This window comes from Mauremys reevesii, linkage group 7 (assembly GCF_016161935.1).
Source record: "Mauremys reevesii isolate NIE-2019 linkage group 7, ASM1616193v1, whole genome shotgun sequence".
Lineage (NCBI taxonomy): Eukaryota > Metazoa > Chordata > Testudines > Geoemydidae > Mauremys > Mauremys reevesii.
Genome location: NC_052629.1, coordinates 72209437 through 72232932, shown reverse-complemented (window position 1 = coordinate 72232932; position 23496 = coordinate 72209437). Strand labels below are relative to the sequence as shown.

Genomic DNA, 23496 nt, shown 5'->3' with positions numbered 1-23496 from the left:
TGAGATCATGGCTGCTGTCACTTCATTGGGTGAGCGGCCCTCAGCTGTCCTTGGCCCCATTGGGCTAGCAGTTTGTGGCCACCATGGCCCCATTTGGACTTGTGTGTCCCATAGGGTAAGAGGCTGGTAACCCCATTGGGCTTGTTGACTGGTGGTGTGGCCTATTAACCAGCTGGTGACCCCACCAAGTTAGTTCATGGCCAATTCAGTGAGAGGGTGGTTTCTGGTCCATTGGGCAAGTGAGGCCATTGGCTATGGGACTCGTGAACTCATTGAGCTTGTGTTGCAATGGATGAGCGGCTTGCAGCCAACTAGATGAGTGGCTAATGACGTGGTTCTTGTGGCCCAACGGTGAGTGACCCTCATTGGGCAAGTGACCCCATGGATGTGGTCCAATGAGCGAGCAGCTTGTGACACCCATGGGTCCCCCATCCCTCCCCAGGCGCGGCTACGTTGCGCTCCATTCTCCCGTGACGTCATTGACATGGGCGTTCCCCGAGGAGCCAGCAGACGCAGAGGCGTGTAAGCCCTGTGACGTCAATGTGAGGGAGTGGGAACCGGAAGCCCCGCGGCCTCCCCGGCCCCATGGCGCCTGCGCAACATCCGGGTCTTGCGAGGTTGGGCGTCGCGGCCGCCGGGGGTTGGCCGCGAGTGAGGACGTGGCAGAGAGCAGGCTGGGGAGGGGGCACTTCCGGTGGGAGCGACAGGGCCGGGAACCGGAAGCGGGGCCTGGCGGCGGAGAGCAGCCGGGGCAGCGGCGCCGGGAGGGACGAGCAGGAGCAGCCGGGTGAGTGGGGCGGGCCTGGGGCTCCGGGCAGAGCCGGGCACAGGGTCGGGGGCCCTTCCCGCGGGGCCAGCTGGGGGCGGCCTGTCTGTGGGGGGGCGCTCGGGCCTGGCTCCCCGCGCCCAGGCGGCCCCCGTGAGCGCCTGGCGGGGCTGTGCCGAGGGCTGACAGGCGCCGCGCCCCGGCAGTGGCTCACGTCGGGCCCCGGTTGCCAAGCCGCTTCCTCGCCCCTCCTTGAGCTCGCACCGGCCGGTCGGTGTCTGCCCTGCGACGCGCCGCTGGGCCGCAGGCCCCGCTGGTGCTGAATAAAGGGGCGCCGCCCGCTCCCCAATCGGATGCGGGGGCCGGGCCCCATCAGCCCGGGCTACTGCCCTTGTTGTTACAGGCTCACTGTCAAATGTCTCACCGGCCGCAAAGGCCAGAGCCCAGGCGGAAACACTTAATCTCCTGTAATCCTCCGGACTCTTGCTGCGGCACTTGCATTGCACCGTTCAGCTGCCGGGCTTTTTAGGGTTGGGACAATTGACCCACGCAGGGACCTGGCAATTCTTAAGTGATACCCAGACTAAAGCTGTCTGGATCTGGGAATAGGATTTACTTGTTGTTTGTTTTAGACTAATTTTGGAAAAGCAGGGAGAAAAGAGATAATGCAAGTGTGACCCAAAACTAAGGTGGTCTCTAAGAAGGAGATTGTGTGGAATGAAGAGAATCTCTCTCTTAAATGGGGCTTGGAATCCGGTTGCATTGTGTTGCTAAGTTGCTCTTGTCTTTCACTTCCTTGAAACTGGTTTCTGAGTCAGGGAAGAGGTTGCTGTGACTTGGTTTTGCCATAGGGTGTATCTGCATCAAGAATGCTTTGTAAATATTTTTCAGCAGTGGCACAGAAAAATTATTTCAAGTTTTCTAAAGTGTGCACAACTCCAGAAATCTTGTCTCCACTAGGAAAAATTTGCAAAAACATCCCATTCTTACTAACACCAGTCAGTAGTCCAGCTTCCCTGGTGATAGCCACATTGGGTGCCCTAGTGTAGATGGACTTCTTGCTCCTGCTGCTGCTTTAAGCATTGTCTCAGCCAAACTTGCTCAGAGTACACCTGTACTCTGATATAACACGAATTTGGATATAACGTGGTAAAGCAGGACTCTGGGGGGCAGAACACGCTGCTCTGAGCGGTGTGTTAAGAGTGCTGGGATGTGGCTGAAGGGTTGGATAAGGAGCAGAGGGTCTCAGGTGAGGGGGGGTCAGGGGACAAGGGAGCGGGGGGGTTGGATGGTTCAGAGGTTCTGGGGGCGGGGCAGTCAAGGGATGGGGACTGTGGCCGTTGGATAGGGCATGGGAGTCCTGGGGGTGATTAGGGACGGGGGTCTCTGGAGGGGTCGGTCAGGGGACAAGGAGCAGGGGGCTTTGATGGGGTGGGGTCTTGAGAGGGGTGGTTGGCAGGAGGTCTGCGGAGGTTGGATGGGGTGGGGTTCTGAGGGGTCAGTAAGGGGGTGGGAAGTAGGTGGGGGTCAGATGGGGGCATGTTTGCTGACTATTAATAATGGAAATGCTCGAGGCCAAAGCAAGTTCGATATAATGCAGTTTCACCTATAACGCGGTAAGATTTTTTTGGTTCTCAAAGACCATGTTATATTGGGGTAGAGGTGTATAAGTAATTGACATAGTGCTTGAAACACTGGTGGCTCATCTGCACCTGAGCTTTCAAAGTCACAAGACAAGTATCTTACCTGGAAAGGAGATTCTGTCCAGCTCTACTGTTTTTGTTGTAGTCCAGGAGAGAATCTATTAGTTGAGCTCTAGTTCAGGGATAGGCAACCTATGGCACACATGCCAAAGGCGGCACGCGAGCTGATTTTCAGTGGCACTCACAGTGCCCGGGTCCTGGCCACCAATCCAGGGGTCTCTGCATTTTAATTTAATTTTAAATGAAGCTTCTTAAACGTTTTAAAAATCTTATTTACTTTACATACAACAATAGTTTAGTTATATATTATAGCAGGGGTCGGCAACCTTTCAGAAGTGGTGTGCCGAATCTTCATTTATTCACTCTAATTTAAGGTTTCGCATGCCAGTAATACATTTTAATGTTTTTAGAAGGTCTCTTTCTATAAATCTATAATATATAACTAAACTATTGTTGTATGTAAAGTAAATAAGGCTTTTAAAGTGTTTAAGAAGCTTCATTTAAAATTAAATTAAAATGCAGAGACCCCAGACTGGTGACCAGGACCCGGGCAGTGTGAGTGCCACTGAAAACCAGTTCGCGTGCCGCCTTCGGCACGCGTGCCATAGGTTGCCTATCCCTGTATTATAGACTTACGGAAAGAGACCTTCTAAAAACGTTAAAATGTGTTACTGGCACGTGAAACCTTAAATTAGAGTGAATAAACGAAGACTCGGCACACCACTTCTGAAAGGTTGCCAACCCCTGCTCTAAAAGAACAAGTAACAAGTTCCATTGATTTAGGGTCAGAATCTTTGGATGGAGAAAACACCATCTGTGATTCCAGCAATTCCAATAAGCTGTCCAATAAGAAAAAGAGATACTGCCACAAAGATGCGGTTGGTTCCTCGGATGGATCTGGGCTGGTCAGATCTCTCTGACCAGACATATATAGGAGCTGACCCCCTCTCAAGGCTCTAGTGGAGAGGATTGTGGACTGACCTGGAACCTTCCTGGGTGTTAAGCCTTGAATTTCAGGATCTGTCAGATTGCTTCTCTCAAGATTTTCTCCAGAAAGGTTTTCTTTTCTGCAGATGAGCAGTTGGCACCATGGAAACATCAGTTCTGAAGCAGACTTATGCTGTTATCAAATCTGTGAATTTCACTGTTTCTATGGGATAAAAATTCATGCCATGGACTTCTCTGATCTGAGGAAAACCAGTTCCTTCACTCTGCTATGCCTCTGCCTCAAGTGTGGTTTAGTTCAGGCATGCATGAGTATTTTTGGATCCTCTGGTGCCACCTTAGACTTTAAATCATACCCAGAGGGAGAACATTCTGGTTATGGTCTGCCTTGAGATATTTCGGCCTTATTGTCTTATACCTGCTTTACCAGTTTTTACAACTAGAGGTGAATACAAGACACACACATCATTTCCTCCAAAGAAAGTGAAGGCTCTTGCATGGATTGCTTGATCTTTTCCTGGATCAGTAGTTATATGATGTGCTGTCAGATACTTACTGAGGAGCTAGTAGGACAGTCCTAGGAAGTGCCCATTCTACCTCATCCCTTGAAAAAGCTCTCAACTGCTTCATTTTCTCTTCTAATTGACACCAAGATTTTCCAGAACATAGCTCTGGAAGTAGACTGTAGCTCTGGCGATTATACTAATGGCTTTGACCAGGAAGTCGCATATTTATTTGACAACTTGGAGCTGAAGGAGGTAGTAGTTCTGTCTTTTCAGAGGACTTGCTTAAACTGGCCAGAGAAGTCTGAAATCCTTCTGCCATTGCTGCTTCAGGTTTCTAGGAAGCTTGATTCTATATATTTGGTCCTGAGAGAGGTATCTAAGTTGGTTTTTCTATCTTTCTAGCCCAAGTCTGCCTGATCTTGATTGCAAGTGTTATATGTAATGCTTAAGTGTCAACCCAGCCCTGAAAACAAGGAGTCAAATTTGATATGGTTGACCAGAAGGCATAATCCTCTGTAGTCCTGATTCCTATACAGTCTAAGAATCCTTTCTGACCTTTTTGGAGGAAGCAAAGATATTTCACAGTGGCTCTTTCAGCAACAAGTACTGCTGCACCAAAGCATGCCTGAGAATGCTCAAGAGATGCTCTGAATCAATCACTGAAGATCCAGATCCTCACTCTTCTTCCATTTGGAGAACACGGTGGTCCTGTTTTTTCAGACATGGGAAGCAATTTCTTTGGATTACTGGGTCTTGAAGATTGAGTGGGGATACTCCCTTCAGTTCAAGGCCATGTCAAAATACAACCTCTGCTTCCCTTTTCCTTTTTCAGGATCCCTCTCACAAGAAACTGCTGAAAGTAGAGGTCTTGTCCCTGTTGAAAATGGGAGCAATAGAAATGGTGCCAGAACCTTACTGAAGGAAGGGCTTTTATTCCTGTTATTTCCTTTCCCTCCGTCCCTTTCAGAAAGGTGATCAAGACTGGTGGGAACAAGTCCATTTTCAGTTCTGAAAGGGAACTGACAATAGTTTTGTCTCCTCTCAACTAATATGTAAACCATTTTCAATAACCAGTGTAAGGGACTCGTTGATGAAAACCATTTCATGCAGTTTACTATGTAGATTTTCCTTAGACAAGAACTTAAACTCAATTTCAGTCTGCTCTGTGCAGATGTTAAAGAATCAATGATTAAGTGTAAGAGAGAGGGATTTGCCCATCAAGTCACTCTACATTTCTCCTTCATCTGTTGTTACACAGCAACATGATTGTATATTGTGCACGCTTGTTATCTTCTGCCCCTGCATCCTATAGCCTTTGCCAGTTCAATACTGTATAAACTACAGGTTTGGGATGGAAGAGATTAATGTGCACAAACTTATTATAGTGGAATCTGCTTAATTGGTTTCAGAATAGCAGCCGTGTTAGTCTGTATCCACAAAAAGAACAGGAGTACTTGTGGCACCTTAGAGACTAACAAATTTATTTGAGGATAAGCTTTCGTGGGCTACAGCCCACTTCTCATTTATTGGGATGTCTTACAAGAAACTGAAGTAACCCAGTGATTGTCAGTAATGACCACTGTTTAGATGTGACAGTGTTAGCACGTTAGCATCAAAGCTGTGTAATGGAATTCTGTGTAGCTAGTAGCGAGTAGTAAAGTGATTAGCCATGTTTAAGTGTTTTTGATACAGAAGTTGCTAATGCAGATTTCCAATATACAAAATACAAGTGCAGTTTTTTCCCTAAAAACCTATAGGCTGCCTTCAAATATGAAGGATAATAAAGCACATGCTAATTTTTTGCCTTTATGGATTATCTTTGTGGGGAGAGGGAACGATTTATATAATGTTACAGTGAGAACTGAGTTTTTTCAATGAAAGGCGCATGACAATAGTACTATTATTTATACTTCATATACAAACCAAATACCTTCCAACTCCTACGCCAACTTCCTATTTAAATTGCTACCTAGTGTTTTTATCATATCAAGCATTAAAATGGGAATGTTTTATCCCTTTAACATTCTCAGTGGTGGACTCCCAGCAGCCACAAATACATTAAAATTTACTACAGCATTGTGATCAGGCTAACTATACTGTGGTCATGGCTTGACTGCAGATGTAATATCCCATTCTCCTTTGCATATGGTCTGTATGGATCTTTAAGAATTTGTATCTATACAGATGCTCTACTCAAAGAACTACAGTTACTTCTCAGGAAACATTTTTGCATATGGCAGCTAAGATCTCCCCAGTCACTTGGCTTCCTAGTTGAGTTTAGGGACCCTGGATTTAACATGTCAGCAAGCTGTGATAGCTGTCATAGGCCTTGTCTTCACTAGGATAATAGTATCAGAGGGGTAGCCGTGTTAGTCTGGTTCTGTAGAAGCAGCAAAGAATCCTGTGGCACCTTATAGACTAACAGATGTTTTGTAGCATGAGCTTTCGTGGGTGAACACCCACTTCTTCGGATGCAAGCAGTGGAAATTTCCAGGGGCAGGTGTGTATATATAAGCAAGCAAGAAGCAAGCTAGAGATAACGAGGTTAGATCAATCAGGGAGGATGGGGCCCTGTTCCAGGATAATAGGTATTTAAACACATTAGCTAACACATGTCAAAATCCTAAAGTAATCAAAACAGTTGCTGTTACAACATGTTAGCTGGTTGAGGTAATCCCTACATTCCCCATTAGAGTTTACCTCAACCAGCTAACACATGTTAAAATTACATCTGCATCATCTGTCTAGATTTTTAACGTTAGCTAAAACGTGTTTAAATATCTCTTTTTCCTAGTGTAGCCGTGGCCACACATTGTACTCCTTCACACAGATGGGGCATGGGGTGACAAGGATATGAGGGGCAAAGCTAAAGCTCTTTGGTATACCCAAATCTACTTTCCTCCATTTTTATATAACTGTGATCTTATCTTTGAATTTTCTGGCTTTCAGGCACTTGTTTGTTTGTTTTTTTTTTTTTTTACAACTGCATACTACTAAGTTATTGCAACCTTAACTGTAAGGCAGTAAACAAGGTCCTGTAGCAAATATGGTATATATAAGAAGGTAACACGACCAGTATATTAATGTAAAATAACAGTGGGGTCCTCTGCTGTCTGTGAACCAAGCACGAAGTGGTCCACAAGCTCTCTCTGGAGCAAGTTCTCACTAGCATATCTGGCTCTGATTTGTGTATTGTGTCTGTCACCAGAGTATTGAAGTGCTGCCTACTTTGTATTGTATTAAGAGAAAGTTAGTGGATTTTTAATGTGGTGAAAGCGAGGAATGAAGAGTCCCTCCATTCTGCAAGCTTCCTCTCACAACTCCATCATAGCACTGTGCTCTTATTCCAGTCATTCCCTGCTATTCCTGTTCTGGCCTTCATGTAACTCTGTTCATGCATCTCTCCTAGCTTGAGGTTCATTCAACTTCAGTCTTAGGTCTCCCTTGAGCGTTTTGTCATTTTAAATGTTGTTTACTTATTTCATTATAGAGATAATTAGGATTTTAAATTACTGTCCAGTTTATTTTAAAATGTCATCTTGACCCTATTCTGGATTCTGAATCCTTTGTACTCTGAGGTAATTAGTGTACATCCATTTGTGTCAAGGAAGCAAGACCTAACATACTGAGCACAGGGCTGGGAGTCAGGAACTGTTGATTACTGATTCCATTTCTGCTAGTGATTAGTTAATCTTGGGCATGACACCTGTATTCCTTTAGTTTCTCTGTGTGATGCCAGCCCCAGCCCCAGCGCGGGCGGCGGCGGTGGGGGGCACCACACCACACACTTTCGTCGGTCTTCGCTCCGGTAGCCGGCGCGCGGCGGCCCCCCGCCGGCCCCGGACCCGGACCTTCGGACGAGTAGCTCAGGGAGTAGGTCGCGGTCCTGCGGCGCGCGCCTCGCGGCGCCCGGCCGGGCGCGCGAGCGCGCGCGGAGAGGCGGCGAGGTAGCACGCCCCGCGGCGGAGTTCGCGCGGCCTGGGGGCGGCCGGGCCGGGCGCCGTTCCCGGCGCCGGTGCGGCGCCGCCGGCGGCGCCGGAGTCCGGCGCCCGGGCGGGCGGCGGCCCAGCGGCCGGAGTCCATAAGCGCTCGGTTCGGGTGGGGGGAGAGGGCCGGGTCCCGAGTTCATAAACACGTGGGTGGGGGTGGCGGCGGGAGGGGAGGGAGCCATAACGCCGAGGTGAGGTGTGGGGGTGGGGGGCAACGCCGGGGTTTTCGGAGTTCATCGTCGGGGTGAGGGCGGCGGCCCTAACGGCCGGGAGTCATGCGGCGCTTGGGGTGGTGCGCCGGCGCGGGGTGGCGCAAGAGACTTCGGGGTCAGAGACCGGTGGGGGCGGGAGGCGGGCCCCGGGCGGGCCGGGGGGGGGGGGGGGGGGCGGCCCAGGTTGGCCCCACCCTCCCGCCCTCACCCCTCCGCAGGGTCCGGGTGGGCCCGCCTCCGCGCCGCCGCCCTCTTTAAAGCCGAGGGCTGCCGCAGCCGCTGCTCTGCGCTGCGCTCCTGGCCTGGACACGCCGCCCGTCCCCGCGCCGCTCTCCCTGTCAGTTTCGTCGGCTCCCCCCCTGCTTCCTCTCCGTCCGGTCCCCCGTCTCGGCCCGACCCGGGGGGACGGCCGGGCGCCCTCTCCCAGTCCCCCGTCCCTGTCCCAGTCTGGAGGTCCCTCCGGGCAGCTCCGGTCCAGCCAGCGGCCCCGTGTCCAGCAGACTCTAGCAGACGCTAGCCTTAATGGTGGTGCTGCCTTAGGAGGCGTCCTGCCAGTTGGGTGTGGTGGCCAGACCCAGCCTTGCACAACTCTCTCCTTACGTGTCAGGCTCTGGCCCGAAGGAAGGGTCCGGCCTCTCTCCCTCAGTCGGCCAGAAGGGCTCCCCCTCCTGGACCCCTCCTCTCCTCCGGCGTTGATGAAGGAGAGGCTGACCTCCCGCCCGCCCCTCCTCCTCCCGATGGCGCACGATCGCCTCCGCCCGTCAGATCCATCGGAGGGGCATAGATCCACCGCTTGAGAAGGGGTTCCTAATAGATATTCCGGATTGGTGTCGTTCGTTTTGTCAGAAGGGAAGGCCTTCATCACAGAACCGCGCCTGGTCACTTTACTTCCAGGAACAGCCCATGTAGTAAGGCAAGACTGGTGTTCTTCTTCTCTACCTCGAACAGCTTACAGCTAAGTCCCAAGTCCCAAGTGAGGAACAGCTCCCCGGTGGGTACAAGTTTACAGCAGAAGTCCCACTGGCGCAGGCAGGGTTCGGGGGTATCCGCGATCAGTTGCCTTGCGCTCTCTTCCGCCCAGCAGCCTTTCGAAGGCGCTCATTTACTGCGGTTCCTTGCGCGCAGCTTTCCCAGCCGAAGCGGCACAACCGTGTGTTCGCCGGGTACCTGCCAGGGCAGGCGCGGCGCGCTTTAAAAACTGCGCGCCGGTACGAGTAGCTGCTCGCCAGCGACCTTCTCGCCCGTGGATCTTCCCCGTGCGGAGCAACGACGCCCACCTTTTTCCAATCTTGTCTCTCCCCCGGCCGACTAGTTGACCCCGAGGTAAGGCTCTGTCAATGCCCGTGAGAACTTGGGCCAGGTGTTGGGAGGCCTCCTCCTGCCTGTAGAACCTGTTGTGGTCAGGTCATGCAGATGTTCTGCGGCCTGTGCATGCGGATGGCTGTGTGCCCAGCACCTGAGTCGTACGGTAGTGCACATGTGCATCTGCATATCATCGTGAACGTATGGTCCAATGTCGCGTCAAATGCCCTGTTCATCCGGTGTTGTCGGTAGTGAGGCAGTGGAAACGGGCTGCGCTGGAAATCCTTTCTGGTGTGGGCCGGTGTTAACGTCGCTCCAGCCTAGCCGCTCAGCAGTCGTGTTCGGCTTTTTGTATCCTCCCCTTTTCCTAGCCGCCTGCGCAGCCGGCATGAACCGGGCGTGAAACAGGCGCGTTAACTATACGGGCTCGCCATCACCCGCGTGCGGAAGCCGGGCAGAACCCTCTATGCCCGGCACCCACTCCCTCACTCTTCTCTCCTCCCCATTCACTCCGCGCCTTGGCCCTGGCTCCTGGCTTGCCTTCAGCTGCCTCCCTCCCGTGGCCTCTCCTTTGTAGGTGGACAGGGCGGTGTGTTCTGTGTCGCGGTCCGGGGAATGCCAGGGTCGTGGGAGTCCTTCACGGGCTGTTGGTGTCTTGTCCTCCGCCGCCGCCGGTAACCTCGTGGGTCCCTGTCGTATCGCTTCGTCCCACCCGCTGCCCTGGCTCCGCCGTGCCCGCCTCCTGCGTCCCTCCTGGCTCCGGCCTCCCAGGTATAGGGCCCTCACCCCCCTTCCTTCGGAGGTGACCTGGGGCAGTCTCCTCCAGGCTCCCTCTCGGTTCACGGCCAACTGGGAGCTGGTTCCGAGCCCCAAGCTTGACTCTGAGGGGAAGGAAGCAACAAGGGGACCCCCCCTTCGCCCAACTCCACCTCCGATCCCAGCACCTCATATGCCACTCCTGTCCAAAAGCACGCCTAACCCCTTCTCTGGCAACAAGGTCCTCCTTGGACGCAGGTGAGGATAGATGAAGCCTCCCCCGATCCCAGATCTCTCCACCGCACCCTGCTTTTCCCCCTGGTCCCTCTGGATCGAGTTCACCCCTCTCTATGGATTTTCTGCAGCCCCCTCAGGGGCTTCCCGCCCCGTGGAGGCTCCACGTTACCCTCGAGGCGGAGGAGCCTGAGGGGCCCAGGGCCCAGTGTTTCCTCTCGTGCTCTGGGAGCAGCTTCGCATGGCTTCCTGGAGTGCCAGGGTAGTTTCTCGGTGCCATCCCCCTTAGTGCGGGTGGTAGGACGGAGTCCCGTGTGCCGCGTGTTCAGCAGCCTGCAGCGCCATCCGGCTTTAGGTCACAGTCGCCAGACTTGCAAGCAAGAGTTAGTGCAGCTCCGACAGCAGCGTCACAGGTTGTCTGCAAGATCTGCCGCAGCGTCGGTGCTGTTGAAGTCTATGGTGGCACTACGCGCTATGGTTGGTGAGTCGTTCTTCGTGAGTGCTGTGCCGCGACTCAAGATCACTTGTCGATCACAGGCACCATCCACAGCCATCCGGTCAAATCCGTCCACCGCCTGACCGCTGGGGTGGCATAATCATCCAGCTCACGGGGACTCTGGCATTGACCTCAGCTCGCGCATTCTCTCCCGGAGGCCCAAGGAACCTTGGCCCCCGCATGGATGCGGCCACCACCTGGGCTCCTGGGGGGGGCCTGCGTGCACTTCCCTGCCCAGGTGTCCCCCCACGGCCAGGAATGCCCCACGCGCTCAACCCTGCACGATGCCGGCCCCGTCGGCCCTGGGCCACTGCCCCGCCGGGAGGCAGTCCCTTCTGGCTCAAACCGCCCCCTGTGCCTGGCGCGCTGGCGACGGGTCTCAGGGTGGCGTGTGGCCCGGCTGGAGTAAGTCGCCTGTAGTCAAATCGCCTTTGTCTGTGGGCTGGGCGGCCCGGTCGTCCTCCCCCTGGGCCCGGCTGTCCCCCTGCCCGGCTGGGTGAGAGTGGTATCCTTCCTCCTCCTGGTCCAAGTCCTCCCGGCCTCTGGAGCCCGGCGCTCGCTTGGGTCGGCCCCGGGCTGGCCTCTCTTCTCCCCGCTCCCAGCCCTGGCCTGTCCCCCTCCCGGGCGGTGGCCCCTTTCTCCCTCCCCAAGCCCGCTCCCCCCCCTGGCTCCCCTGCGCCTGGCCGTTAACCAAGAGCAGTGTGCCAGCCCGTTTCCGCAGTTGTTCCCTGGCGCCCAGGGCCCCAAGCCTCCAGGGGCCCACCGCTGAAGCCAGGCGGCCCCCGGCCGGCGGGTGTACCAGCCGCACCACACCCTAAGGCCACATGGCTGCCCGCGCCTCAGCCTGTCCCGCGATGGGCCCCGCGGGCCCTGAGTCACCGCCCGCCCCCTGGACCGCCCCCTGCACCGCCCAAGCCCGCCCTCACCCCACCTTAGTCCCCTCCCCCCGGCGCCTGCACCCTCCCTAAACCCTCCCCCTAAGGCGCACTCCTCCTCCTTCTCCTCAAGCCCATAATTACCGCCGCCCCCCGTCCGCCCTCTCCCCGCGCCTCACACCTGCCCCCAATTGCCAGCAAGGCACTGCACTCACTCCATCTGCCGGGGCGGGTGGCGGGCCTGCCTTCGCCCGCGCGCCTCCTTTCCATGCGCCTGGGCCCTCGGCCTCGCCGCCCTAGGCCCGGGGGTGCCTGCCCTGGCCTGCTGGGCTCGCCCCGGGCCCCCTCCTCCCCCGGTCCGCCTCACCCGGGCCCGCTCTGCTCCCCTCCCCTCCGCCTCCCCTCCCTCCTGTGGTCTTGCCGCCATTCCTCTCCCCTTAGTCCGCTCTGCCTTGCAGGCGCCAGCTCCGTCTTGCCCACGGGGGTCAGACATCCCATCAGCCTCCCCCCCTCAGTCCGCTCCAAGGTGAGTCCTCGCCGGATGGGTGGCCCAGCTTGTAGGGCCTCAGGCCTTCGCCATCTCCGGCCCACGGCCCAGCCCCACCCTCGTGGGCTGCACGCGCCTCGGGGGTGAGCCCCTGGCACTCGGCTGTCCTGGCGCGAGGGGGCTGGTCAAGTTCGCTCGCTGCCCGCTGGGGCCTGCCAGGCCAGTTCGTGTAGCGTGTCGTCCAGTCAAGATGCCCAGTCGGGTCTCCCCCTCCTCATCGTGCTAGGGTCAGAGTCGCGGCCACTGGGGCTGCCCAGTGTGGGCCCGGGCCGACGGAAGCCGGTCGTGCACAATCGGCCTGGGTCACTGCTGGGGCGTCCCAGCTAGGTGCGCGGGTCATCGCCAGGTTGCCGCTGATGGCCCCTAGAGCTGCTCTGGTTCCTGCGCCGATTAGCCGGGCCCGCGCAGTTGCCGCGCCAGCTCGATTGCTGCCCGCTGTTAGCCATGCCTTGCCGCCCCAGCTGTGCTGGCTGTGCTGTTGCCTGCCTGTGCTCCTGCTGTTGCCCCGCAGCTGGCTGTGCCTGTGCTTTCAGGTCGCTGCCCCTGCTGCTGCTGCAGCCTGGCGCTGCTGCTGTGAGCAGGCTGGCTGCTGGTCCGCCGCTGGCCGCTGCAGCTGCTCCAGGCCTTCGCCCCAGCCAGTCTCAGTCCGGTCCAGGGTCTCCAGACCAGGGAGCCGCTCCCTAGCCTCCTCCGGCAGGGGCGGGTGGGGCGCGGCCGGCCAGCCAGGCGCCCGGTCACCTCCCGGCAGGGCCGGGTGGGTGCCTAGGGCGCCGAGTCACGGGCGGCCTTCAGTCCCGCGGAGGCAGAGCGCACTCGGCGCCGGCGCCCCGGGCCGGGCGCCCGGAGTCCGTGCGCGCCGAGTTCGCAAGCGCCTAGCGAGTCCGCGCGCGAGCGGGGGGCGCGCTAGCCGGCGGCGCGCGCCGAAGGCCCGGGGGCCCCGGTTCATAAGAGCCGCGGGGTGGGCGGCGCCTCGCCCGCGCCGCATGCAGTGGCGGGCCGGGTCGGGTGCCGCGCGCGCCGGCGCCGGGTAGCGCGCCCTGGCGGGGGGAGTCAGAGGCACGCCCGAGGGGGGCGGGTAGCGTGCCCGAGCGCCGGGGCTTTAGCGCTAACGCGGGTGGTGGGCGCCCCGCCCCCGGCCGCGGTAAGCGCGGGCCTTGGCGCGGGTGGGGGGAGGAGCCTAACGCGCCGAGTTCATAAGCCCTTCGGCGGTGTGAGCGGGAGGGTGGGGCGGCCTCTGTGCGCTCTCCGGCCCGCGGCCTGGCGCCGTGCCCGGGCGGCGGTGGGCCCGGGAGGGTCCCCGACCGCACCGGAGGGGGCGGCGGCCGGGGTGGGGTACCGGTGGGGTGGGGGGGGGGGCGGACCCTGGCGCCCGGCAGTCGGACGCAAGGGCCCCTGATTGCGCCAAGCCTTCCTCCGCACCCGCCGCGGGGGTCGCCGCGCGGTAACCCTGCTGGACGCAGGTAGCCCCTCTTGCTCTCTCCTCGCAGGAGCTGCCGGCCACGCCCTCCCAGCCCGCCGCTGTCAGCTTGGATCCGAGCCCCCTGCTCCCCCCTATACCTGCCGGCTGTTTCCCCCCTGCAGGCGCTTGGCTGCCGTCTTCTCTCCCTCTGGCTGTCCCTCCTCCCTCCCCAGCTGTTCCCCACTTGACTTCTGGTCCTGCACTGTCTGAAATGGGGGGATACCTGTCTCTTTTTATAGGTGGTGTGAGGTTTAATAATTCTACAGTGCTACAGAAATGCTAAGTATTGTTTGAGGCATTTCGAAGCACTATCTTTAGATAGGTTTTTCCTCAAAAAGCATATTATCAAAAAAATCCAATTTAAATAAAAAAAAATCATTGATTTTTATCCACCCTGAAGGCAAGTGAGACACTTACTAATGCATTTCCTTCTCTAGCATCTCACGGTTATTAGCAGGCCAGCTCCCGCTCAGCTGCTTTCATAGCAAGGGATACTTTTTGGACTCTTTTTTTTCTAATTGTGTTCTTTTTTTCCTTGCAGGTGAGACTAGCTTGGGGATGTGAACACAATGAGTGTAAACCAGCAAGCTCACACAGGGCTTCCTTATGGGCAGCCTCAGCCTGGATATCAGGGATACCAACAGTCTGGTTATGGAGTGCAGCAAATGTCTGGAGTTCATCATTCTCAGTATGGCGCTTACAATGGTCCGCTGCCAGGATATCAGCAGCCAGCCCCTCCACAAGGTACTCTTAATCAAGACTTAGGAACTTAATAGCCTGTGAGTTTGAGTGCATTGGGAAAGCTTTTCCAGAACTGATGGCCTACTGTTAGCTAAATGAATATTTTATGGTACAACTTCTCTTTAATATGAACAATACTGTATGCTAACTCTTCAGAAGTCAAGGTAAAAAGTGGGTTTTCTTGTGGTGCAGCCTCACAGTGTTGCTTATCATTTGGTTGCATAGAAGCCATTTGACCAGCTCATTAGGACTTAAACTTTTTTAGTAGCCCACAAATTAAATGTTGAGACGGCCCAATGGCAGCTTGTTCTCTATAGTTCCCCACTCATGTGGTCCAGGAGCAAGAATGCACAGGACAGTTTCCATGCTAAGCTTGGATTGTGAGCAGTAATAGACTGATAACAGGCCATGTGACTGAGGCAGCTCCATATTCATCTGCAGAAAAAACCTGTGGCTCACTCTCGCTCCCGAAAGGTGAGAGCATGCAGTCTGTGATATTGTTGGTGAAATGACTGGTAATAGTGTGGCCACATGTGTAATAAATAAATGTTACCAATTTAAATGGATACTGTTAAGGATAGTCAAAATTAGATCTGCTTTTATTTTGCATGTGTTTGCAAGGCAGGTCTAATGTTTTTCTCCATCTTCAAAACAAATGCTGTTGTAACAAAATAATTCAGTGTCAGCAGGTAAGCAACTAACGAGCAGTTCTGCTATATGGTATGATAGAGGGGAAGAAACTGAATAAGAGAAGCTTAATTTTCATGTTTTTAATTTGCTTTTCATAAAACAATTTGAAAATATTACCTTTTAATGTCTGTAAAGAGTTGGACTCCTAGGGCTAAAATTCTGTCACCCTGGGCATAGGTACTTAATATATCAACCACTGACAGCCTTCAGCCCTTCACCTTTTAATAGTGTAACACATTGTGTGCATGATTGAAATCACTTCTATTAAGATGACAGTAGTTCAATTTTTGTTAGGGACCACTATGGAAAGTTTTAATGTTTGTCTTTTTACTGTAATCAGTGTCTGGAAGTTAGTTCTGGGGGGAAAGATAACATATTCTCTGTTCACTCCTTTTGATGTCTATGAAATGAAACTGCCAAGTGGCTTCCTGTCTGATATTACAGTGATTGTAAGGCATGAAAGTACTTCTCTTTTCAAGACCAGTGGCTGTTTTTATTTTTACCCCTTTCCGCTGAGTTCTGTTTTGGTTGCACTAGCAATAAAACACTGCTCAATTACAGATGTAGCTGAAATATTATTTGCAAAAATCTAAGATACTGAATGCCTCAGTAAATTGGTGGCAATGGAATATGAACCTTTTTGCCTCTAGATCACCAGAACAAAACCAGCTCAGGTCAATAGTGACTGAAAGGTGTCAATATCTGATGGCTGTTGGTTGGTCGAAGTGCAATGAGTTTGGTCTGACCTGTTCCCAGTGGACAGAGGTCCAAATCCCAAAATACCATTTTACAATAAAGATCAGACCAGTGATTAAATGGGGCATGGGGCCTACTTTCCATGTCCTGCTTAGAGGTGGTTCTCTCAGGTTATAGTGGAAGCATATTAGTGGGATGATGTGAAGGATGCTTGAATTACCTGATTGTGTATACTGTACCACTTTTGCAGATAGTTCCAGGGACCAAAGCCTTTAATCTATCAGTCCAGCACTTCTCACTGGCGTGAAATTGCCTAGCTCTTTTAAAAAGCTTATATATGACTGGGGAGGAGGAGAGAAGAAATATAGGATGCTCTGAGTATTAACATAACATCCAGAAGTGGACATTTGTTCCTATAACTGCCAGACATGAGATAATGGAGGGAGACAAGCAACACAGCATCAGGGGAGGACAGATGAAGTTATAGTGAATTTAAATTAGATGAACGGATCCTTAGTCTGAGGGACATGAAACTACTGACACTGACATATATTCCTGAAACTTTAGCTGAGGGTTAAGTACTTCATCGACTTTTTTTTAACTTGGTATTGTATTATCAGGGACCTGATAAATGTGTAGCCATATATATGACTTTAAATGCAGGCAACTTTAAAAGGATTCAAGAGGTGGGGTGGTTTTCCCAGCAACCTCTCCCTTGCTCTGCTGCTTGCATTACCTTCTGGAGCTGGCCAACTTCCTTCTCTCATTCTTCCTTTTTTCGGCCAGCTGTCTGGCCATCTCTTCTCCTCCCTACTGCATACAAAGGTGTATCTCACATCATGGTGGTAGGATTCATTTGCTTTGCATGATGTAGAGGCCATAGGCCAGTCCAGAATCGTAAGGGGCTGGCAGAAATTTAGCACCATGTAACTTCAGAATTGCACTTGGGACTACATTTAAAAAACAGTAGCAAAGGATCTAAAAAGGTGGCTGCTATGCCATGCTTTTAGAGGAGAAATCCCATTTTCTGATCTGACTTTTATAGTAGTGATAGTCCCAGTTGGTAGCAGAGTAGAAGAGGTGCCATGCCACTAGTTTTCATTGTAAGTGGGAAAAAGACATGATGTCTCGCTACTGACTGAGCAATAGCTAGTTCTTGTTAGTGAAATAAACCTACCATGGGCTGAGCTTGTATGAATGTTTCATAGGAGATGGTTGCTTTTCTGACAAGGTTTTTCCTGGGAAAAGCAGTCCTACAGAGTTCTCTGAATGCCATGTTGCTGCTGGAATACTTGATGTTGACCAGGCTCAATACTAGTAAAGCCTGCACTATCTACAATGGTGAGGTGTTGCCCATTGGTAGTACATTGGTAGTGGTATTCTAGACAATAGCATAGTAATATGGAGTAGCAGAGTATAGGGAATATTTCAGGATTTGTGGGGTATAACAAATAGAACCATGCTACATCTCCATGAGTTTCTCTGCTCTAAAGCAAACTGATTTCAGCTGGCGTTGTCAAGTTCACTTCTGAGTACTGTGTCTCAGGCTTTACTTGATGGTGTGTTTTGTCTTTCCAGGTTACTTTTCTTCCTTGGGGTTCCCTTCGAAGGGCTCTCCTGTTTCTCTCAACTCTGACACTCCTACTCTTGCACCTAACTTCATAGGTAAATGGTGTCTTCTGTGGGGGAGTGTTTGTGATGTTGGCGTCCTGCTGTCCATACAGCAAAAAATAGTTTCTCTGCTAAGTGTCTTTGTGAAATCTGTTCCATTCACATTTGATCTGAGCATTTTGTTTCAAGGAAGTGGTGAATATGCACTTTGCTACTCGGTTGCAGGTTGATGGTGTCCTCACTGTTCTACTCCCTGGCAGCCCTACAGAAACACACACGGGGTATAAAGAAAGAGTCTTAGCAGAAATTCCTGATGATTGCCTGATTTAGACTGAACTACAGCTATGTTTGATTGTCTATCCTAAGTTTAGGGCACTATGAGGTCAAAATTGGGGCTAACCCACTAAAACAATTTCACTATAAAGAGAGATTGAGATTTTCGTCAAAGTATCTTTGGTCTCAGGACAGTGTAGATAGTAAATGAAATGCCCCAATGGGGTCTGTATTGCAAAAGGGTAATGTCTTTAGCTGAGGATAAAGGTGGACAGAGGGGCTTTAGCGGTGACACTAATATTTCCAGATAATATTGGCCAAGAGCAATTTTAAAGTAAATATTTTCCAGTGATTTCTTGGAGCAATTGCAAGGAAACGATTAAAGGAATACATTCATAACTAGCGTTGATGTATTTGCAAGAGACTGAGTTCTGTCAACAAAGTTAAATCACCTTTGAAAATTTCATTTCACGTGTTTATGCATTTTAAACTATGCTGACATTAGAGCAGTCCCACTATCCCCTTCTAGGAATCAGTTTAGATATGCTTTTCAGATGCATGGGATAGACCCAAGGTAAGGTTGTATCCCACAGTTCCTAACAGTTTTGCAAGGAGACTGTTCCCTTATGGGAAGGAGACCCCAAAAATGTCTTAAAGTTTCTTAAATGAAATTAAGTGCCAATAGTCACCCATCTCAAAAAAAAGATATAGCAGAAATAGAAGGGGCTCAAATGAGCAACTCAAACAATTAGAGGCCTGGAGGGACTTCTGTATGGGAAGAAAAGATAAAAAGTGTTAGGACTGTTTAGTTTAGAGAGGAGACAAATGAGATGTGACTTATTGGAGGTATATAAACAACAAATAGTATAGAAAGTAAATTTAAATGTCCCTTTGTTCTTGGTATTGTGTGGCAAGGCAAATAGGGCATTCAGTGAGATTTTGGCAACTCATTTAAAACTTATAAAGGAAAAAACTTGTTCACATAAGTCATAATTAGCTCATAGAACTTATTCCATGCTATCTCTGAAGCCAGGTGCATAGTAAATTAAAATAAGACCATGCATATATAGGCAGAATAAAATGTATGAGTATAAGCCCGTCTTGATTGTGTGCCAAAAACAACTTCCTGGGATTGAAAAATAGCTTCCCCTATGGCACTTTATTTCATAACTCCATTATGGGGATACTAGCAGCATAGTATGAAATATCTGGTACTGGCCACTGTCAGGATACTATTAGTGGTCTGATCTGATATAGCAATTTTATGTTTTAAGTCATCTGCATCTAGTCATATGTATAATAATACAAATACATGTTTTTTGTGACTAGTTGTCTTGATTGTGCTACTTAGTATCCATAAGTGTGTTTGTCAATGTGATCATACCAAACCTATGCTTGTGCATTCTGTTTTGGAAGTAGACACTGCAAACACTTCTTTGGCATCTTCCTATGTGCTGGGGAACTGATAGGGAAAACAGATTTAGTTTCGCTGCACAATTATGTCCACAGTGCAACTGAAACAGTTTGATCTAACAAATGTGAGACTGTCTGTTAACCACTATTCCGTTTCCAAAAACTTCAATTTAGACATGTTGTTCCCAGTTATATTACAAAAAATATAGTTCCAGGAAACAATTTTGTAAATGGTTTCAGCAAATGCTTTTCATATGCCAGTGTGTACGGGAAAAGTGACCCAATGTTGACATTTCCCTTCCTTTGGGTTTGAAAATAATTTAGCCACTAGCATAAAGGGGGTCACACCACTGTTACTGAAAGGATGATGGACATTTGGGCCTTGTCTTTAGCTGACTCTTTGGTCAATGCTACCACTGGTGAACTTCCACTGCTGAGACTTAACCGAATATCATCAAGACTTCTTCTGAGTGGAAGTAGACAACACTGTGGCCAAAAGTGCTGGCATCCTGTTCATGCTAGGGCTTTCACTGTTGCTATAAATGGAGCTGCACTGATGCTTCAGCAATGGTGAAAGGTCAGTGTAGATACCGCCTTTGTTCACAAATCATTAATCTCCTCTTGTATATGGAGTCTTGTTTCTCGTAGTTTTGTGGGTACCTGGTCAGTGCTGGTAGAGTTCTGTGAGGTAATCTCTGCAATTAATATTTCTCTCTGTGTATTCCTAGGTACGTTAAGAGCTCCCCCTACGTCTGGAGCACCCCCACCAACCTCTGGTGCACCTGTTCCTGCTGGCCAGCCAGTGTATAGTCAGTTTGGGCAAGGAGATGTGCAGAATGGGGTTGCAACTTCAGCAGTCCAGATGCAAAGGTACTTATGAGAAGAGCAAGTCCTAGGAAAGGCTTTGGACACCTTAAATCTATCAAGCTACTGGAGCACAATATTACTTTCTTCCCCTCTCCCACACCTTTCCCTCACTACCCACCTCCCCAAAAAGGGGGCGGGGGGGGCAAAAATACTTAAGGTCTCTTAACTTGTGCTTTCGGTAGCAAAGAGGTTTTGAACCGGCTTCAGGGTATTTTTTTCTTTTTCCGTCTTACTGCCACTTGTGAAACAATGTAAAAGGGAAAAGAATACAATCAAAACATCAATGAAACTCAATGAGCAGACTTCCCAGACATTCTGAGCACACCCAGTTTCTTTGGCATCAGTGTGGCCAGGGAGTTTCTCAGCCACTTTGAAAATCAGGCTAGAAGCCGCCATGCCCCCCCCCTTTTTTATTCCTTTAGATTAATATCTCATGAGCTTGAAACTGTAATACTTCCTGAAACGTTCTGCTCTTGTTAGTTATGTCAGGGTTGCTCATGAGAGCAGCGCTATTGTCCTTGGGTTTTTTAGGTGAGAACATTGACACCTGGGTACAGACCATATTTAAACAATTTCATGTGCTTAAAGTAGGAAGGAGTCCAAACTTTGAATCAACCAGATGTGAATCACTGAGCTTATGGAGTAACTTCCCCCTTTTTATTTTATTAAGCTATTGGTATCCAGCTTTTCTAAGCCCCAAATCACTTTTTGAATTTAAGGGCAATGCAGGATCTACCCCGCCTCTTCCCCAAGGCCCTGCTCACTCCATTTCCCACCACACACACCCGTTGCTCGCTCTCCCCCACCCTCACTCACTTTCACTGGGGTGGGGCAGGGGGTCGGGAGGGCGTGTGGGCGCTGGGTTGGGGCGGAGGGGTTTGCAGTGTGGGAGGGAGGCTGAGCCTGGGGAAGGGGGTTGTAGTGCAGGAGTGGGAGAAGGGTCCAAGCTCTGGGAGGGAATTTGGGTGCAGGAGGAGGGTCTGGGCTGGGGCAGTGTGTTGCGGTGCAGGAGGATGTGTGGGGTGCTGGCTCTGGGATGGGGTTCAGGGCTGGGGTGCAGGAGGGGGTTCAGGGTACAGGAGTGGGGTATGGGGTCCTGGTTCCGGGAGGGGGCTGGGGGGTAGCCTCCCACTGAGCGGAACTTACTGCGAGTGGCTCCCGGTTGGTGGCGCAGCAAGGATAAGGCAGGCTCCCTGCCTGCTCTGGCCCCACGCCACTCCCAGAAGGGGACAACATGCCCCTGGGGAGTGGGTGGGGGGCACAGTGCTCTGCACGATGCCCCTCTCTGCTGGCACTGCCCCCTCAGCTCCCATTGGCCACAGTTCCCTGGCAATGAGAGCTATGGGGGCAGTGCTTGCAGGCAGGAGCAACGCGCACACGCGCACACACACAGCATGTGCAGGGCCATGCAGACCGCTTCTGGGAGTGGTGTAGGGCCAAGCATCAGCCCAGCTGCACTGCTGGAGTTCGCGATTGACTGGGAGAGTCCCCAGAATTGACCAGTCGAAGGTGATGGACCGGTTGGTGACCACTGTATTAAGCAATCATTTCTGCCATATTAAAACTGTTTATCATTGGCTTTTATAACCTGTTTGTATTGTCTTTAAATCCTTTCTGCGTGGAAGGGGAATACACTGCTTTGTGCGGGACCTAAAGTTAGTTATTTTTTTTCCTAGGGTGGATTTTAAGTATTGATCATAGGAAGAGTCTTCCCATATTATCATGCAATAAGTATATGTAACATTTCACAGTAGGGAGAATTTGCTACACAGTCTGAATCTTTGCCTCTGGAAAGCTTGTAGAAAGACCTAACTTGTAGACATAGACACTATAGTACAGTGGACACAGTGGTTGTCAGTAGTTACTATTAATCTGTTCAAAAACTTCCCCTCAAAAACCTTAGGTTGTAGTAGTCATATACCATCAGGCGTTTTAAGACTCTAATAGTCTGTTCAGCTTCTGTATGTTTATATTCTTACAGTAGCATTAATTTCTGTCTTAGCTCGAGCTCATCATCCTTCTGTTTGAAACTTCACTGTCTGCATCCTTGTGGCAGTAACTTTTTAAATATCCTTTCTGGCTTCTTTTTGTCTCATTGGAACTCAAAGGATTCTCCATCCATTCTCTGTCATGCCAGTAGGTTTTAGAGGATGGCTGGGCATGGATCCTTTTTGGAGTCGGACAACATTTATTTTAATTGGCTGTAATAATCTCCATTGATTGACACTAAGCACTTCCTTTTCCCACTTGCCCTCCAAAATGGCTGATCCACCCTAGCTTGACAACTCTTCCAGCCTCAAACTAACTGGGAGGGTCAGACTGAGACATTCAAGGCTGGTATCCCAGTTGGCAATGCAGAGCACTGTTACTATGCCACTACACTGCAGCAATACTTCTAGGACGGTGCTGTGCCTAACATGGGGAAAAAACAAAAGCACGGTGTTTGGTAGGGTGAATCTATAAGAATATTTATATTGTAAGTAACACTGGATTTTTAATAGCAGAATTATTACAGAATATTAAAGGAAGTGCAGAAACTAATTGTATTTCAGGTGTCATTTACTGCTTAGTTCTCAGGTTTTGTGAGAACTTGAAACCAAGAAGGTGTGTGTTGGAACACTCAAACAGTTTGTAAAGCATGGAAAACCATAATCCCTCACATAACAGGGCACTCTTAATAACATTTGTATTCTTTCCTTTCCCCTCACAGGCCCTCTGCATCTCAGCCATTCATACCAGGCACTGCACCCACACCTATTAGCCAGCCAGCTACCTTCCAGCAATATGGCCCTCCCCCAACCAGTGCACAGCAACTGACCAATCACATGGCAGGAATGCAGATAGGCAGTTCAACCTCGGCTCCTCCCCCAGCTGGACTGGGCTATGGTGAGTTAATTATTTTCTGTCTGTGTTCATATTTTGGTAGTGGAGCCATTTTTGTATGGCAGTGACCCTCTTCCAGTAAGAGATGGTGTTTTCTGGACATTGAGTGTCATGGTAGTATACAGGTAGATCTTATAGTGATAGGAAGTTACTTGAGAAAGCTTAGCACTGAGCCTGTTACATGTGGTGATCCTGGGAATGGATTGCAGGAACCAAGGAAGAAAAGTGTAACTGGTTCTACTGTTCAGCTACACTAGCTGGATATGAACTACAGAAATAGACCATTTTCTCAGCCAGTTGTTGCAGATTCTACATACTTTGATGTGGGCAGGAGCCTGGTCCAAAAAAAGAGGGGGGTGGGGGGAAGCCTGTTGGAGCTACCAAAGGGACAGAGCGCTGAACCTGTGTGAACAGTAAGTGGATGAAAGACTGTATTGTTCTGCACTGAAGGGTTTCATGGGGCTTTGTAAACTAAATTAACATCAGAAGACTTCTGCAGAAGAAAATGCTGAACCTGGGCATCCTTTTTTCT

The 23496-nt window shown here is 51.1% G+C and overlaps 1 protein-coding gene across 4 annotated transcripts in view; it reads left to right on the top strand.

Annotated features, from left to right (window-relative positions):
• The first annotated feature begins 604 nt into the window (after nt 1-604).
• SEC24C (SEC24 homolog C, COPII coat complex component) overlaps nt 605-23496 on the top strand; it is a 73331-nt gene continuing 50439 nt past the window's right edge. For 2 of the 4 annotated variants that reach the window (XM_039547925.1, XM_039547924.1), the window contains exons 1-5: nt 605-787; nt 14332-14534; nt 17496-17582; nt 19943-20084; nt 22792-22967. In XM_039547925.1, coding sequence (XP_039403859.1) covers nt 14360-14534; nt 17496-17582; nt 19943-20084; nt 22792-22967 — 580 coding nt within the window. In that variant the 5' untranslated portion in view covers nt 605-787; nt 14332-14359. The remainder of the gene's footprint in view (nt 788-14331; nt 14535-17495; nt 17583-19942; nt 20085-22791; nt 22968-23496) is intronic. The other 2 variants (XM_039547927.1, XM_039547926.1) reach the window with 1 other exon arrangement.